Source organism: Dendropsophus ebraccatus, chromosome 6 (genome assembly GCF_027789765.1).
Source record: "Dendropsophus ebraccatus isolate aDenEbr1 chromosome 6, aDenEbr1.pat, whole genome shotgun sequence".
Lineage (NCBI taxonomy): Eukaryota > Metazoa > Chordata > Amphibia > Anura > Hylidae > Dendropsophus > Dendropsophus ebraccatus.
This window is the reverse complement of record NC_091459.1, coordinates 77,879,847-77,897,527: the sequence shown is the minus strand read 5'-3', so window position 1 is coordinate 77,897,527 and position 17,681 is coordinate 77,879,847. Positions and strand designations below refer to the sequence as shown.

Genomic DNA, 17,681 nt, shown 5'->3' with positions numbered 1-17,681 from the left:
CTGTGCCCTAACTTTGCACCACCCCTCCGTCCCTCCTCCCCACCCTCCTCATCATTAAGAATGCTCCAGGCAGATTGCCTCCTATTCCCCACCTGTGTCAGCCTGGCACATGGGCTGGATCGTTAAGCACCTGTACAATGTTCAGCATATAGAAAATGTTCCAGTGGCATTACTAATGATGAAGAGGGTGGGGAGGAGGGACGGAGGGGTGGTGCAAAGTTAGGGCACAGATACTCCCATTTGGCACGGGGCTGCAAGTTTAAAAGTTGTTTTTCAGGACAATAACTCCATCACCTGCCAAATGGACCACAGGACAGATCTTGGCTTAAAAGCGGCTATCCAAAGGTACAAGTGGTTTGGGGGGGTCAGACTGTCGGTACAGAGTCACTTTAAGTCTTTTCTGCGTTACCTTTCTCAGTTCAATGTAAGTAATGATTATATTCTCCTTTCTTACAGACATATGTAAAGAAATGTCGATGATTAGTGACCAGGCTAATTTGGAAGGAAAACACCTCTATCAACTTACAGGCTGCATACCCACAGCAGGTAACAATACGATAGATAGATAGATAGATAGATAGATAGATAGATAGATAGATAGACAGACAGACAGACAGACAGATAATTATAGTAAGTCCAACGGCACTCCAATTGAAGTAAAAAAAAATCAGGTGTTTAGTGTGATGGCAAACTAATTTTTCAGCCCAGCAAACAGGAGAAGGCAACGTTTCTGTGGCCTCACGCCACCATTTTCAAGTCTAAAGGCCCTATTCCACGGGTCGTTTAGAGGAGTAATATCGTTCGTATTCGGCCGATATCGACCGCTACGAACGATATTCGTCCCGTGGAATAGAGTGCAACGATCAGCCGACATCGTTCATGTCGGCTGATCGTTGCAGTCGCTTGTTTTTAAACATGTTGAAAAACAAGCGACTGATATAGCAGCGATCTGCTGCCGTCGCTCCGTTGAATAGGAGCATCGGCAGCAGACGCTGCTATATCCTATGGGCTGCCCGGAAGATCAGCGATCCCCCGGGCAGCCCCCCCAGCAGCTCCCCGCCGCCCCTCCCGCACTCACCCGCTCGCTGACGCCGCGTTGAATAGCGGCGGCAGCGAGCGGGGAACGAGGAGCAAACGAGCGCTAATAGCGCTCGTTTGCTCCTTCAAACGACTCGTGGAATAGGGGCATAAGTCAGTGAACAATCCACTCATTTAAATATAGGTGATAGATAGATAGATAGATAGATAGATAGATAGATAGATAGATAGGAGATAGATAGATAGATAGATAGATAGATAGGAGATAGATAGATAGATAGATAGATAGATAGATAGATAGGAGATAGATAGATAGATAGATAGATAGATAGATAGATAGATATCGAGAAAATCCGCAGCACACCAAAGTCGTGAAGGTTTGTAGTTTATTCAAATCATAAGTGCAGCAATCCAACAGACGCAACGTTTCGGTGATCACTTATCACCATTTTCAAGCGTGTCTTGTGAGACATTCAAAGGCTTTTTAAAGCCATACAAACAGTGTGATTGGTTTACAAAAAATTGGCAAATACTTTACACATGTGAAAAAAGCAAATCATTGGAAGGTGTCCACGTACTGCCCTCTTGGGGGCGTATTCAATCATATTGGTGATCTTGGGTCACAAGGGCCGATTTTATCCTGCCCACTGTGATGCGTGCATAATTAGTGAGAAAGTCCGTGACAGAGTCCGTGCATCGCACACAGTGAATAATAAAAACAGTGACCACTTGAAGAGAGAGGGTGATAAATCACCGTTAAACTAATAGAGAAAATGTAACTAAATAAATATATGCTTTCGGATCCGGGCTCACCACCTTCTCCAATGTCTGTATAGTCATGTTAGATCATCCGTCGCGTCCTGTGTTGTCATGACGACCGGAGCGGAATGCAGCCAGGAGCTCCACAACAGCAGCTAACTGTGGCAATCGTAGAAACATGGCCCGGGGATACTGCGGTCCAATTAAGGATCGCTGTAAACCCACGTCCCCAGGATTCCGGTCACTTACCCAGGTAAGGGGAGGATCTCTTCATCCCGGAGACAAGGCCAATGTAACGGACCCCTCCAGGTCCTCATTAGGAAAACGCTTCAATGCCGCTTTGTGTGGATTGCTCCAAATTGAGACCTATTGTGCTCCACAGGATCGCGAAGTGGGGGTGAAAATTCATGACATCAGATTCCAGAAGGTAACAGTGAGTCCTGTCCTCCAGCAAAATACTCAAATCTGAGAAAAGAGAAAAAAGGTAAGTATACAATTGTATTAGAATGTTTCACTAATGCTTACTCAGTAACAGTAGGTGGAAAAATAGGGCAAGTGGATATGATGCTCATATTCTTCATTTTAACATCTCATTTTTAATTTTGTATTCAACATTGAGACCCTGTGGGGTTAGGGATTTTAGCCTATAAATCCATTCCAATTCTCTTTTTTTCAAAAGCATATGTCTGTTACCCCCATATTTAAGAGGTGGTACTCTATCTATCGCCATGACTTTTAGGTCACTCTCTTGGTGATTCATGTCTACACAATGCTTGGACACTGGTAGATCTAGTCTTTTTTTACGCACCGAATATCGGTGTTGTCCAAAGCGTGTTCTTAAGTCGTAAGTGGTTTCGCCTACATATATTTTTTTACATGGGCACCAAATAACATAAATTATCCAGTCTGTAGTGCATGTCAAGAAATATCTGATCTTGTAGCTACATTGTGTCTCAGGATGGATAAAGTGAGTACCCTTAACTACCTGCTTGCATGTCACGCAGCCAACACAGGGGAAGCAACCTAATCTGGGGACAGTGAGAAATGTTTGTGTATTATCTTTTTTCTTAGAAACGTCTGATTTCACTAGTCTGTCTCGTATATTCTGGTTACGTCTGTAAGAAAGTAGAGGTGGAATTTGGAACTCACTGATGTTGGGATATGAGTCTCTCAGGATACGCCAGTGTTTCTGCACAATTCGGCCAACATGAGGAGAGCAATCTGTGTACGTTGAAATGAATGGTATACGTTTGTTCGTGTGTACTGATGTTATCTTCTTTTGTAGTAATGTGTCTCTCGGGGTATCTATCACTTTGTCTCTACATTCATTTAGCAATGTGAGAGGATAGCCCCTGCTGTGAAAATCAGTTGTCATCTTCTGAAGTGCTGGTATGAGTTTGTTATCCTCATCAATAATGCGTCTAGCTCTCAACATTTGACTATGTGGCAAAGATCTTATCATCCTTCTGGGATGACAACTAGAAAAATGGAGAGTAGTGTTGGAATCACTGGGTTTTTTATAAATGTCAGTACTTAATTTGTTACCCTTACGTGTAATCATGACATCCAAGAATTGCATATGTGTTTCAGAGTAATTGATAGTAAATTTAATTGTTCTGTCGATATTGTTTAGGTATGTGACAAAGGCTAGTAATTCATTAACCCCTCCCCCCCCCATAGCAGGAACACATCATCAATATACCGCTTCCATATCAGTGCATTCTGAAAATGAGGTGTCACATAGATACTGTGTTCTTCCAAATAGGCCATGACGATGTTTGCGTAAGTGGGGGCGACATTCGCACCCATCGCCACGCCACGTGTCTGTAGATAGACCTTGTCATTAAAGGAGAAATAGTTGTTGGAAAGAACTAGGGTAAGGAGCTGCATGATGAAATCCCTTTCTTTGTTAGTAAGTGTAAGTTGATGTAGAGATGAAGCAATAGCTGTTAGGCCCATATCTTGCTCTATAGATGTATAGAGACTTACAATGTCTAGTGTTACTAAAAGCGTTTTATCAGGCAATTCAATATCTTTTATCTTATTCAGAAAGTCTGTAGTGTCTTGCAGGTATGAGCTAGCCCCCATGGCTAGAGGTCTTAAAACTTTGTCTAAAAAAATGGAAATGTTACTGAGGATGGAATTTCTTCCGGAGACAATAGGTCTCCCTGGTGGATTCATAAGATTTTTATGGATTTTTGGCAAAAAATACAGTAGTGGCATTTTAGGATATTCAACAGTGAGAAAATCTGCTACTTGTTCATCAATAACATTGAGACCAAGTGCTTCCTGCAAGACACTATCTATCTTTCTTTTTATAGTAAACTTAGGGTCACTCAGTAACTCTCGGTACACTTCAACATCACCTAGTTGTCGATATGCCTCATCAAGATATTTTTTACGATCCATGACCACAATCCCCCCACCTTTATCGGCAGGTTTGATAATCAGACTGTGGTCATGGATCAAGGAATTCATGCTTGCAATATCATCACATGTAAGATTTGGTTGAAATACATGTTCAAAAAAATCATTTTCACCCAACATTCTTATATCCTGTTTAATCAGGTTTTGAAATGTTTCTACTGCTGCGGGAACCTGCGGGGGAGAAAAGTCACTCACAGTTCTAAGACCCAAGTTTTTTAGATCAAAAACCTTTTTACATGTAGCAACATCACTAGTGGAGGTTAGTTTAGGTAAATTGTCAAACCAGATAGTCAGATTAACACGTCTAATAAGTCTAGATATATCTAAGTCTAATTCAAACCAATCTGGCTTTGAGCTAGGACAAAAATTAAGACCTTTAGAGAGCAGATTAATATGCTGTTTAGATAAAGGTACAGAAGAAATATTTACCACTACTACTTCTTTTTGTTCTTCCCCATTTTTGGGGTGCTGCTCTTGCTGTTGAGCCTCGTACGTCTTTCTTTTGCAGGATCTTTTTCTATGGCGTCCTCCTCGTCTGGTTTTGGAGCATCTCTGGGGCGCACATCTAAAAAAGCGTCAGAATTATTTTCCGATGTAGCAGGTATAGTATCCCTCTTTTTGTTGTTTTTTTTAAAGTTGGTATTTCGTTCTGGCTGTTCTGTCCACAGATATACTCGTCCCGTCTGATAGTCCAGTGTGTCCCTGTACCATTTATGTTTCTTCTCTTCCTCTATGTCAGATCTGAATTTGGCCAAGAAAGTTTGTTGTTTGTCAATGAATTTATTATAATTTTCCACAGATAGCGTATTCTTGAGCATGCTGTCCACATCAGAGAGTCTCGCTCGTGCTTGATTTAATTGTTTTTGTAAACACTCTACATGTAAAACAATCACCTCGAAAGCATATTTATCAGATATTTCTTCAAATTTTTTTCGAAAAGACGCATCCTCTAGTAGCATGTTTGGTCTCAAACGTGTTCTCATTCCTCTAGGGATGCGTTTCTCTCTGTAGTAGCGAGCAAGAGTGCTAATATGTAATTGTAAAGTCACAGTCCGTTTTGAGAGATTCTCATAGTACCTCTGTATGTCGATGGCGGCAGGGTTGTCCAAGAAGGGAGCATCATCTTCCACCTCTCCCATAATTTTTTCCACTTCATGTATCGAGTAAGCAAATGGATGTGCTGCCGCAGTAGAAATTGGAACAAATTCAGCGTCAGAACATCTGTTCTGTGGTTCCATCTTGGAGGAAATAGCGTGCCTGCTTCGGTCCAATAATATAGATAGAGAAGTGAGCGGCACAGCAGCGTGGATATGGGTGCCAGCGGCCTGGGTCCTGACTTCAGACCGATTGGATATATATCGAGAAAATCCGCAGCACACCAAAGTCGTGAAGGTTTGTAGTTTATTCAAATCATAAGTGCAGCAATCCAACAGACGCAACGTTTCGGTGATCACTTATCACCATTTTCAAGCGTGTCTTGTGAGACATTCAAAGGCTTTTTAAAGCCATACAAACAGTGTGATTGGTTTACAAAAAATTGGCAAATACTTTACACATGTGAAAAAGCAAATCATTGGAAGGTGTCCACGTACTGCCCTCTTGGGGGCGTATTCAATCATATTGGTGACCCAAGATCACCAATATGATTGAATACGCCCCCAAGAGGGCAGTACGTGGACACCTTCCAATGATTTGCTTTTTTCACATGTGTAAAGTATTTGCCAATTTTTTGTAAACCAATCACACTGTTTGTATGGCTTTAAAAAGCCTTTGAATGTCTCACAAGACACGCTTGAAAATGGTGATAAGTGATCACCGAAACGTTGCGTCTGTTGGATTGCTGCACTTATGATTTGAATAAACTACAAACCTTCACGACTTTGGTGTGCTGCGGATTTTCTCGATATATATCCAATCGGTCTGAAGTCAGGACCCAGGCCGCTGGCACCCATATCCACGCTGCTGTGCCGCTCACTTCTCTATCTATATTATTGGACCGAAGCAGGCACGCTATTTCCTCCAAGATGGAACCACAGAACAGATGTTCTGACGCTGAATTTGTTCCAATTTCTACTGCGGCAGCACATCCATTTGCTTACTCGATACATGAAGTGGAAAAAATTATGGGAGAGGTGGAAGATGATGCTCCCTTCTTGGACAACCCTGCCGCCATCGACATACAGAGGTACTATGAGAATCTCTCAAAACGGACTGTGACTTTACAATTACATATTAGCACTCTTGCTCGCTACTACAGAGAGAAACGCATCCCTAGAGGAATGAGAACACGTTTGAGACCAAACATGCTACTAGAGGATGCGTCTTTTCGAAAAAAATTTGAAGAAATATCTGATAAATATGCTTTCGAGGTGATTGTTTTACATGTAGAGTGTTTACAAAAACAATTAAATCAAGCACGAGCGAGACTCTCTGATGTGGACAGCATGCTCAAGAATACGCTATCTGTGGAAAATTATAATAAATTCATTGACAAACAACAAACTTTCTTGGCCAAATTCAGATCTGACATAGAGGAAGAGAAGAAACATAAATGGTACAGGGACACACTGGACTATCAGACGGGACGAGTATATCTGTGGACAGAACAGCCAGAACGAAATACCAACTTTAAAAAAAACAACAAAAAGAGGGATACTATACCTGCTACATCGGAAAATAATTCTGACGCTTTTTTAGATGTGCGCCCCAGAGATGCTCCAAAACCAGACGAGGAGGACGCCATAGAAAAAGATCCTGCAAAAGAAAGACGTACGAGGCTCAACAGCAAGAGCAGCACCCCAAAAATGGGGAAGAACAAAAAGAAGTAGTAGTGGTAAATATTTCTTCTGTACCTTTATCTAAACAGCATATTAATCTGCTCTCTAAAGGTCTTAATTTTTGTCCTAGCTCAAAGCCAGATTGGTTTGAATTAGACTTAGATATATCTAGACTTATTAGACGTGTTAATCTGACTATCTGGTTTGACAATTTACCTAAACTAACCTCCACTAGTGATGTTGCTACATGTAAAAAGGTTTTTGATCTAAAAAACTTGGGTCTTAGAACTGTGAGTGACTTTTCTCCCCCGCAGGTTCCCGCAGCAGTAGAAACATTTCAAAACCTGATTAAACAGGATATAAGAATGTTGGGTGAAAATGATTTTTTTGAACATGTATTTCAACCAAATCTTACATGTGATGATATTGCAAGCATGAATTCCTTGATCCATGACCACAGTCTGATTATCAAACCTGCCGATAAAGGTGGGGGGATTGTGGTCATGGATCGTAAAAAATATCTTGATGAGGCATATCGACAACTAGGTGATGTTGAAGTGTACCGAGAGTTACTGAGTGACCCTAAGTTTACTATAAAAAGAAAGATAGATAGTGTCTTGCAGGAAGCACTTGGTCTCAATGTTATTGATGAACAAGTAGCAGATTTTCTCACTGTTGAATATCCTAAAATGCCACTACTGTATTTTTTGCCAAAAATCCATAAAAATCTTATGAATCCACCAGGGAGACCTATTGTCTCCGGAAGAAATTCCATCCTCAGTAACATTTCCATTTTTTTAGACAAAGTTTTAAGACCTCTAGCCATGGGGGCTAGCTCATACCTGCAAGACACTACAGACTTTCTGAATAAGATAAAAGATATTGAATTGCCTGATAAAACGCTTTTAGTAACACTAGACATTGTAAGTCTCTATACATCTATAGAGCAAGATATGGGCCTAACAGCTATTGCTTCATCTCTACATCAACTTACACTTACTAACAAAGAAAGGGATTTCATCATGCAGCTCCTTACCCTAGTTCTTTCCAACAACTATTTCTCCTTTAATGACAAGGTCTATCTACAGACACGTGGCGTGGCGATGGGTGCGAATGTCGCCCCCACTTACGCAAACATCGTCATGGCCTATTTGGAAGAACACAGTATCTATGTGACACCTCATTTTCAGAATGCACTGATATGGAAGCGGTATATTGATGATGTGTTCCTGCTATGGGGGGGAGGGGTTAATGAATTACTAGCCTTTGTCACATACCTAAACAATATCGACAGAACAATTAAATTTACTATCAATTACTCTGAAACACATATGCAATTCTTGGATGTCATGATTACACGTAAGGGTAACAAATTAAGTACTGACATTTATAAAAAACCCAGTGATTCCAACACTACTCTCCATTTTTCTAGTTGTCATCCCAGAAGGATGATAAGATCTTTGCCACATAGTCAAATGTTGAGAGCTAGACGCATTATTGATGAGGATAACAAACTCATACCAGCACTTCAGAAGATGACAACTGATTTTCACAGCAGGGGCTATCCTCTCACATTGCTAAATGAATGTAGAGACAAAGTGATAGATACCCCGAGAGACACATTACTACAAAAGAAGATAACATCAGTACACACGAACAAACGTATACCATTCATTTCAACGTACACAGATTGCTCTCCTCATGTTGGCCGAATTGTGCAGAAACACTGGCGTATCCTGAGAGACTCATATCCCAACATCAGTGAGTTCCAAATTCCACCTCTACTTTCTTACAGACGTAACCAGAATATACGAGACAGACTAGTGAAATCAGACGTTTCTAAGAAAAAAGATAATACACAAACATTTCTCACTGTCCCCAGATTAGGTTGCTTCCCCTGTGTTGGCTGCGTGACATGCAAGCAGGTAGTTAAGGGTACTCACTTTATCCATCCTGAGACACAATGTAGCTACAAGATCAGATATTTCTTGACATGCACTACAGACTGGATAATTTATGTTATTTGGTGCCCATGTAAAAAAATATATGTAGGCGAAACCACTTACGACTTAAGAACACGCTTTGGACAACACCGATATTCGGTGCGTAAAAAAAGACTAGATCTACCAGTGTCCAAGCATTGTGTAGACATGAATCACCAAGAGAGTGACCTAAAAGTCATGGCGATAGATAGAGTACCACCTCTTAAATATGGGGGTAACAGACATATGCTTTTGAAAAAAAGAGAATTGGAATGGATTTATAGGCTAAAATCCCTAACCCCACAGGGTCTCAATGTTGAATACAAAATTAAAAATGAGATGTTAAAATGAAGAATATGAGCATCATATCCACTTGCCCTATTTTTCCACCTACTGTTACTGAGTAAGCATTAGTGAAACATTCTAATACAATTGTATACTTACCTTTTTTCTCTTTTCTCAGATTTGAGTATTTTGCTGGAGGACAGGACTCACTGTTACCTTCTGGAATCTGATGTCATGAATTTTCACCCCCACTTCGCGATCCTGTGGAGCACAATAGGTCTCAATTTGGAGCAATCCACACAAAGCGGCATTGAAGCGTTTTCCTAATGAGGACCTGGAGGGGTCCGTTACATTGGCCTTGTCTCCGGGATGAAGAGATCCTCCCCTTACCTGGGTAAGTGACCGGAATCCTGGGGACGTGGGTTTACAGCGATCCTTAATTGGACCGCAGTATCCCCGGGCCATGTTTCTACGATTGCCACAGTTAGCTGCTGTTGTGGAGCTCCTGGCTGCATTCCGCTCCGGTCGTCATGACAACACAGGACGCGACGGATGATCTAACATGACTATACAGACATTGGAGAAGGTGGTGAGCCCGGATCCGAAAGCATATATTTATTTAGTTACATTTTCTCTATTAGTTTAACGGTGATTTATCACCCTCTCTCTTCAAGTGGTCACTGTTTTTATTATTCACTGTGTGCGATGCACGGACTCTGTCACGGACTTTCTCACTAATTATGCACGCATCACAGTGGGCAGGATAAAATCGGCCCTTGTGACCCAAGATCACCAATATGATTGAATACGCCCCCAAGAGGGCAGTACGTGGACACCTTCCAATGATTTGCTTTTTTCACATGTGTAAAGTATTTGCCAATTTTTTGTAAACCAATCACACTGTTTGTATGGCTTTAAAAAGCCTTTGAATGTCTCACAAGACACGCTTGAAAATGGTGATAAGTGATCACCGAAACGTTGCGTCTGTTGGATTGCTGCACTTATGATTTGAATAAACTACAAACCTTCACGACTTTGGTGTGCTGCGGATTTTCTCGATATATATCCAATCGGTCTGAAGTCAGGACCCAGGCCGCTGGCACCCATATCCACGCTGCTGTGCCGCTCACTTCTCTATCTATAGATAGATAGATAGATAGAGCCGCACTAGTCTCTAGGGGTGGGTGGCAATACATTCAGTCCTGACAACGGACCATGATAACTTCCAATATAACATATCGTCCACAGCACATCCAGACAGTGTAGTAGATCAAAGTGGATAGTTTATTCTATCAATTCTTCAGATGAAAACAAGTGCAACACAGCAAAACAAATGATACAGGTGCAACGTTTCTGCTTCCTCATACACTTGAAAATAGCGGTGTGGGCCTTAGAAACGTTGCACCTGTATTGTTTGTTTTGCTGTGTTGCACTTGTTTTCATCTGAAGAATTGATTGAATAAACCATACTCTTTGATGTACATCGGGATATGTTGTAGGCAATTTGTTATATTAGACAGATAGATAACAAAAAGAGGCACTCCAATAGATCTCAAAGAAACAGTGACGGATGCTTATTCACCCAAAACCGCAATGTTTCAGCCTGCCATCAAGGCAAAGCAATATATTGTATGTTTTCCTGTGGTCTGCTTAATTCCCCACAAGTACTCTCATTTCCACACATACTGTACTCTGAAAACAACTGAGGCTAGGTTCAGACACAATAAAATAAAAGCAGACTAGGGCCATAAAAAAAGCATCTAACCTGCTGATATGTCCCTAGAGGATGAAGGTTATGGTCCTTTTACACATACAGTGAAATCACTTAATCACTTTTATAGCGAATGGCAAGTGATGATTTTTTTTCTGTTAAACAATAATCAATTAGACAACAAGATAAATCGTTAATCCGATCGTAGTGTGAATATTTGTAATTGCGTTTGTATCTATACAGTGGGAACGATGAGTGTTTACACTGAAAGACTTGAGAACTGTTAACAATGATTTTAAGGGTCAGCTCAAAAGATTCAATCAAAGACATACGAAAGAATTTTCGTTCATAGTTTGATCTTTGCTGCATTTACACCAGAAAATTATCTCTTAAATTGGAATAATTTAGCCCATGTAAAAGGCCCTGAAAGTGTCACTGCCATTATAACTTTCAATAATCTAAATCAACAGTAGATGTGATATAAAGCAAGTTTGCAATTTATATTCATAATTTTTTTGTTATCATGCTGTAAAATAAAGCTATACTTACTTATATCCAGGTCCATGCTAGGGACATATAAAAAAGTTAGATGTGTCTAACCTGATGATAGTTTCTTTTTTATTACGTTTTTTATACATATAATTAACGTGTAATTAAAAAAAGCAATCTCTGCGGTTTTTTTACGCTTTTTGTTCACGCTGCTCACCGTGCGGCAACAATATTGTTTTATTTTATTTTTTTATTTTTTTACACTTTTTAAGTCCCCTTAGGGGGACTTTTACATACATATACAGTGGTACCTCGGTTCTCAAACTTAATTGGTTCCGGAAGGCAGTTTAAGAACCAAGCAGTTTGAAAACCGAGCAGTGTCTTCCCATAGGAAATAATGTAAATGTGATTAATTGGTTCCAGCAGCCACCAATAATTACCTACTATACTCATTTATTACACTGATAAGTTCTCAGTATAATCACTACAGTACAGTACAGAACAGCACTATACTGTACAGGACATTAAACATAAGAAATGTTCATCAGAACCTGCAATTATAGTACAGTAGTCACCAACTCCTCCCCCATCCTTTACTGTATAGCATCCCCCCATCCAAGCACTGTAATGTATGGGAGATGGTGGTGCACTGCCTGTACTACTACTGCACTGTATATGCACTCCAGCAGTCTTATACAGCACTGTACTGTATGTGAAGCCTCACCACTGCTTAACTCGCCAGGTACAACCCACCATCCACGCTAGCAAAAACGTTTGAAAAACTTTCAAAAACCGAGCAAAGTTCGAATTCCAAATACTACTTCTGGGTAAATTTTCGTTCGAATACCAATCAGTTCGAGTTCCAAAGCGTTCGAAAACCGAGGTATTACTGTATTAAATTGAACACACTGATCACTGCTATGCCAAACAGTGTTATCTGTGATCTTCTGATAAAAGACTGAACACCTGACTGCACAAAGGAAAGTAAGGGTACTATTACACGGAACGATAATCGGCCGAATTTGGCCGATTACACAGGTCAACAAAAAAAAAAAAAATTTACTGGTGTCCAAAATATTTTAATGATTTTGGGGTATTCTTGGGGTGCTGATTCTGAATATGCTATCAGTTTTGCCAGATTGGCTCAAGTTTTTTTTCATGTCTTGTTCATTTTTGAAGATTACTTTCTAAAACTAGTTAAAATAAACTAAAATCAACATTTACTTTGTAAAATTTATTGTATTCATGACAATAGCAATAAAGTTAATGCGCGTGTAGCAAATTACGTCTTTTTTTTTTACACATTTCACGAAAATTCTCAAAAACTTGAGCCAATCTGGCAAAACTGATGATATATTCAGAATCAGCACCCAAAGTTACCCTAAATTCGTTGAAATATCTTTGGCCCCCAAAATGCTGTTGACCTGTGTTATCGCTCCATGTAATAAATACAACGATCAGTCGATGAGAACGATCATCGGCTGATCGTTGATATAGGTTTGGACCTATTTTCGTCGGGTGCCGACCGCGCACCGCTACGTGTAATAGCGGTGTGCGACCGGCGACTGACGATATACATTACCTATCCATGTTCCAGGGCTGCTGCTGCGGTCTTCTTCTCCCCGGGTCCTGCGCGCTCTAGTTTCAGAGGTCCCGGCCCGCGGCGGTCCCAGCCTGTGATTGGCTGAGCGGCCTGTCAGCTGACAGGCCACTCTGAAGTTAGAGCGCGCAGGACCTGGGGAGAAGAAGACCGCAGCAGCAGCCCTGGAATGTGGATAGGTAATGTATATATAGTTAAGCAAGGTAACAATGTCTTTGCAGCCCTTGTTTAACAATTATCAGGCCGTGTAATAGGCCCAGTAAACGAGCACCGATCTAGCAGATCGCTGCTCGTTTACAGGTATTATCGGGCCCCCATCGGCCCGTGTAATACCACCCTAAGAGACCTCTGGCAATCACAGCGTTTAATTGCTTAATGGTGGGCAGCCGCACAATCATGTGGCCTGCCATTGAGGGTGAGGGCCTGGCTGCAGATAGCAGCTGGTCCTCAATGGTTATGGAGCGAGCTGAGCTCGCCCCACAGCCCAGGACCCTGGCAGGGCATATATTTCCGCCCTCCTGTGTTAAGGCCCAGGCAGCAGGGGAGTAAATGTATGCCCACGGTTGTTAAAGGGGTTGTCCAGCGAAAATCTTTTTTTTTTTTTCAGATCAACTGGTGACAGAAAGTTATATAGATTTGTAATTTACTTCTATTAAAAAAATCTCAAGTCTTCCCATACCCACATATGTCCTGCAGGAAATGTTTTATTTTCAGCCTGACACGTTGCTCTCTGCTGACATCTCTGGCCAAGAGAGGAACTGTCCAAAGGAGGAGAGGTTTTCTATGGGGATTAATAGAAAACCGAGAAAACCAGAAGTCTATGGGAAAACAGCAGTCTGTGCACACCGCCATATATTTGATGGCCATATTTAGGTTTTATTTTACTGTGTGTGAAACTAGCCTAATGGGTATTGTTTTTCCATAAATTGGTCTTGTGTAGAAAGACATTAGAGCATTAGCCCCATTGGAAAAAATGTTGCAAATATTTGAATTACGAAGGGTCAGATCAGTGCAGTCTTTTCATAGACATAAATAGTAAATATATATTCACACACAATGTGTTTCCACAAATGAAAATAAGTTGTGCTTAAACTGTTCCTGCAGGAGATAGATGGGTTTCTGTAAGCCCCATTCAGACGAATAGAACAGTCACAGTAATAAGCCTGCATAGCTCAATTATAGTATTGCATTACAGTCATTTACAAACAATAAAAAAAACATATCTGATCAAATGATGTGACAGGATGTGTTGATGGAAGAACCATAGGGTCCATTTACACAGAAAGATTATCTGACAGATTATCTGCCAAAGATTTGAAGCCAAAGCCAGGAACAGACTATAAACGGAGAAGAGGTCATAATGGAAAGTCTGAGAGTTCTCCTATTTTCAAATCCATTTCTGGCTTTGGCTTCAAACCTTTGGCAAATAATCTGTCAGACAATCTTTCTGTGTAAATGGACCCATATAAACAGCAATTCTGTATTAATCAGGTCTAATATATTATTGACCTCTATCTATTATCTATCTATTATCTATCTCTATCTAAGTTTTAATTGGAGATGAGCGAATCGTTGATATAAATGAAGCGAAACGCTTCATTTGATCTGCACTCCGCTTCTCAAGCAGGCAGACATCTCAGTGCTGCTTTGCTCCCTGCCACTCCTCTCAGGATGCCAGGAAAAGCTGGATCCAATCCTGGGAAACTTCTCCAGCTTTTCCCCAGCTCCCAGGGTGAAGCGGCAGGGAGCAAAGCAGCGCTAAAAGGCCAGCGGCTTGATGAGTGGAGTGCAGATCAAACAAAGTGCTTTGCTTTATTTATATCAGCGATTTGCTAGACTCTAGTTTTAATCACTGATACATTTAGTTGTTGAAAAAGTTTACCTCTTTAAGAAGATACCATAAAATTCTATATATAGGGAAATTTATGTGACACAAAACAATCTAGGCCTGTCAGCTTGATTTGGTCCCAGATCATGTGACAGCCAGCTGGGAATACAAATACTGGGGACATGTCAAATACCAATGTCGTCTGCAATAATAAAAAGAGGATGTTCAAAGAAAAATCCATGTAATGAACTAGCAAAGAGGAGGAAGAGAATACAGAGATTGGATGAAGAATGAGCCTGCAACCATTAGTTATACAGCTGAATCTCCAGTGGTATATACCAATATCTCATGATTAAACATTGAGTATATAAATAATGTGACTTTTATAAACGTGGCTTAACCTTAGATTTTTTTCCTTCTATTTATTCTCTATCTAGAACTACGACAAAAGCAAGAAATTATGATGAGAAATCAGATGATGTCTGTCAACCCTCAAGTTGTTGTGCCAGTCCAGCAAAGGATGCCAGTTATCCCAACACAGTTTGACTCAAGGCTTTTAGACAGGTGCCAGCATTTATTTGCTCTGTTAATAGCATTTACTAAATTTATTTCTAAGGGCCCTATTACACACACAGATATCTGACAGATTTTTGCAGCCAAGGCCAGGCACAGACTATAAACAGTGGACAGGTCATAAAGGAAACAAACACTGAGATTTCTCCTCTTTTCATATCCATTTCTGGCTTTGGTTGGAAAAATCTGTTAGATATCTGTTGTTGTAACAGGGTCCTAAGGCTATGTTCACATACAGTATTTTTGCAACCAAAATCAGGAGTTTGTTCTCACACTGTTGAAATTTAGTGGCAAATAATTGCTGTTATTTTAAAACAACGGCCGCTATTTGCCATTAAATGATGACCATCCACTCGAATAGTCTGGAGGAAAGAAGAGAAGTGGGGGAACGTGAAACCTTCAGGAAAGTGTTTTTAGAAAAAAAAACTGAACTCAAGAACAAGGGGACACAGTAAGAGGTTAGGAAAGATCAAAAGCAGTCTGAGAAAATATTATGTTACTGAAAGAGTAGTAGATGCTTGGAACAAACTTCCAGCAGATGTCGTAGGTAAATCTACAATAACAGAATTTAAACATGCCTGGAATAAACATATCTATTGTAAGATAGTAAGAAGGGAGATACTAGAAGGGCAGACTAGATGGGCCAAGGGGTCTTTTTCTGCTGACAATCTTCTAGGTTTCTAATTTCAACAGAGTGTGAACATAGCCTTTCTGTGTTTTCAATCCACTCCTGGTTTTGGTAACAAAATGCTGATTAAAATACTGAGCAGAAATCATAGCCTAAGGATAGCTTCACACGTACAGGATTGCAGCGGATTCCACACTGCGAATTCTGCAGCAAAATCCACTGCGATCCTGTATCCTGTAATTTTCTATGGGCTTACATGCTCACAGCTGATTTTTTATTAAGCTGCAAGTATGTTAAGCCCCACTGATTGCTGAGCAGGACATCAGGGAGCCACATAAGCAGTCCGGAGCTCAGACAGGTAAAATATTCACAGAGCAGCGGTGGCTTAAGGGGGACGGGGCTTTACATACTGGCAGCAGAATGGATACTGTACGTGTGAAACTGGCCTAAAGATGGAGTTGTAAAGCAGAAATTACACATGTTACGGTCTATAGTTGGTCAACAGTACATATTTCTTATGAATAGTGTAATGGATATATAGACTAAACAACCTTTCTCCTCCATAAGGCCTCCTTCACATGACCATGAGTGCTTTGCGGACTAAAATAAAAAACATTTTTTTCTTTAGTGACCTGCAAAAAAAAAATCCTTATTTGCAGATCCACTAAAACAAAATAAATGCCCTTGGATATGCTTGGAATGATATCACAAGACTTGGGAACTATCCACAAAAACAGACAGCATACGGATGGAATCTAGATGCTGTCTGCACTTTTCACAAGCCCATTGACTTCTAAATACAAGTCTGTTCCATAATGAGGACTGTTTAAGTGCATGTTGTATTTTTATGAAGGAATAGAAAATTTATGGAACCTGAAAAACATTCATGTCGATTGCCACATAAAGATTAATAGGTTCTATGCAGTCTGTTATTACGGAAAGTATTTGGATAGAAGTACACGACTGTGTGAAGGAGGCCTTACTGTTAGCACCCACTGAAATTAGCCTATGTTAACTTCTTAACTGAGTAACGTGTTCTAAAGTCATGTACTTGGAAATACACAGCTTTATTGTTTCTCTGTAGATGTCATGCCTCCCTTAAAATTTAGACCAGCATTACTTTCTGGCCCATCCACTACATACAATACAAGGCATGCACTATAAAATCTTATACAAAAACGAATGTTATTTTTTATTAGAGGAGAATTGTTACCTTCAAATGATCTGATCATTCCTAATGACACAAGACAAATGCATCTGGCCTCCCACTTTGGATCATCAGTTCCTGGCCATTCAAGTGTCTTGTCCAACAGACCTTTCTCGACTCCAGGTAATTGTATAATGACATTTATGCAACATATTCTTATTCTGTAATAGACAGCTATTTACTGACACAATATGAGATTCTCTTATCATTCTTGAGGAAAAAATAAAACCACCATAAGTTGACTTTAATGTGTAAAATCCTTTTAACTGTTTTCCGCCTTTATTCATAGGTTACAGCAACTTCTTACACACAGAACCTTTGGATTTTGTGGCCAGGAGACAGGAATTATTACAGAAACAAAACATGAACAGGTATTT

General features: G+C 40.4%; 1 protein-coding gene across 1 annotated transcript in view; it reads left to right on the top strand.

Annotated features, from left to right (window-relative positions):
- Window positions 1-470: 470 nt before the first annotated feature.
- SAMD7 (sterile alpha motif domain containing 7) overlaps window positions 471-17,681 on the top strand; it is a 32,516-nt gene continuing 15,305 nt past the window's right edge. Inside the window, exons 1-4 of the mRNA XM_069975223.1 lie at window positions 471-546; window positions 15,334-15,460; window positions 17,297-17,427; window positions 17,594-17,675. Coding sequence (XP_069831324.1) covers window positions 471-546; window positions 15,334-15,460; window positions 17,297-17,427; window positions 17,594-17,675 — 416 coding nt within the window. The remainder of the gene's footprint in view (window positions 547-15,333; window positions 15,461-17,296; window positions 17,428-17,593; window positions 17,676-17,681) is intronic.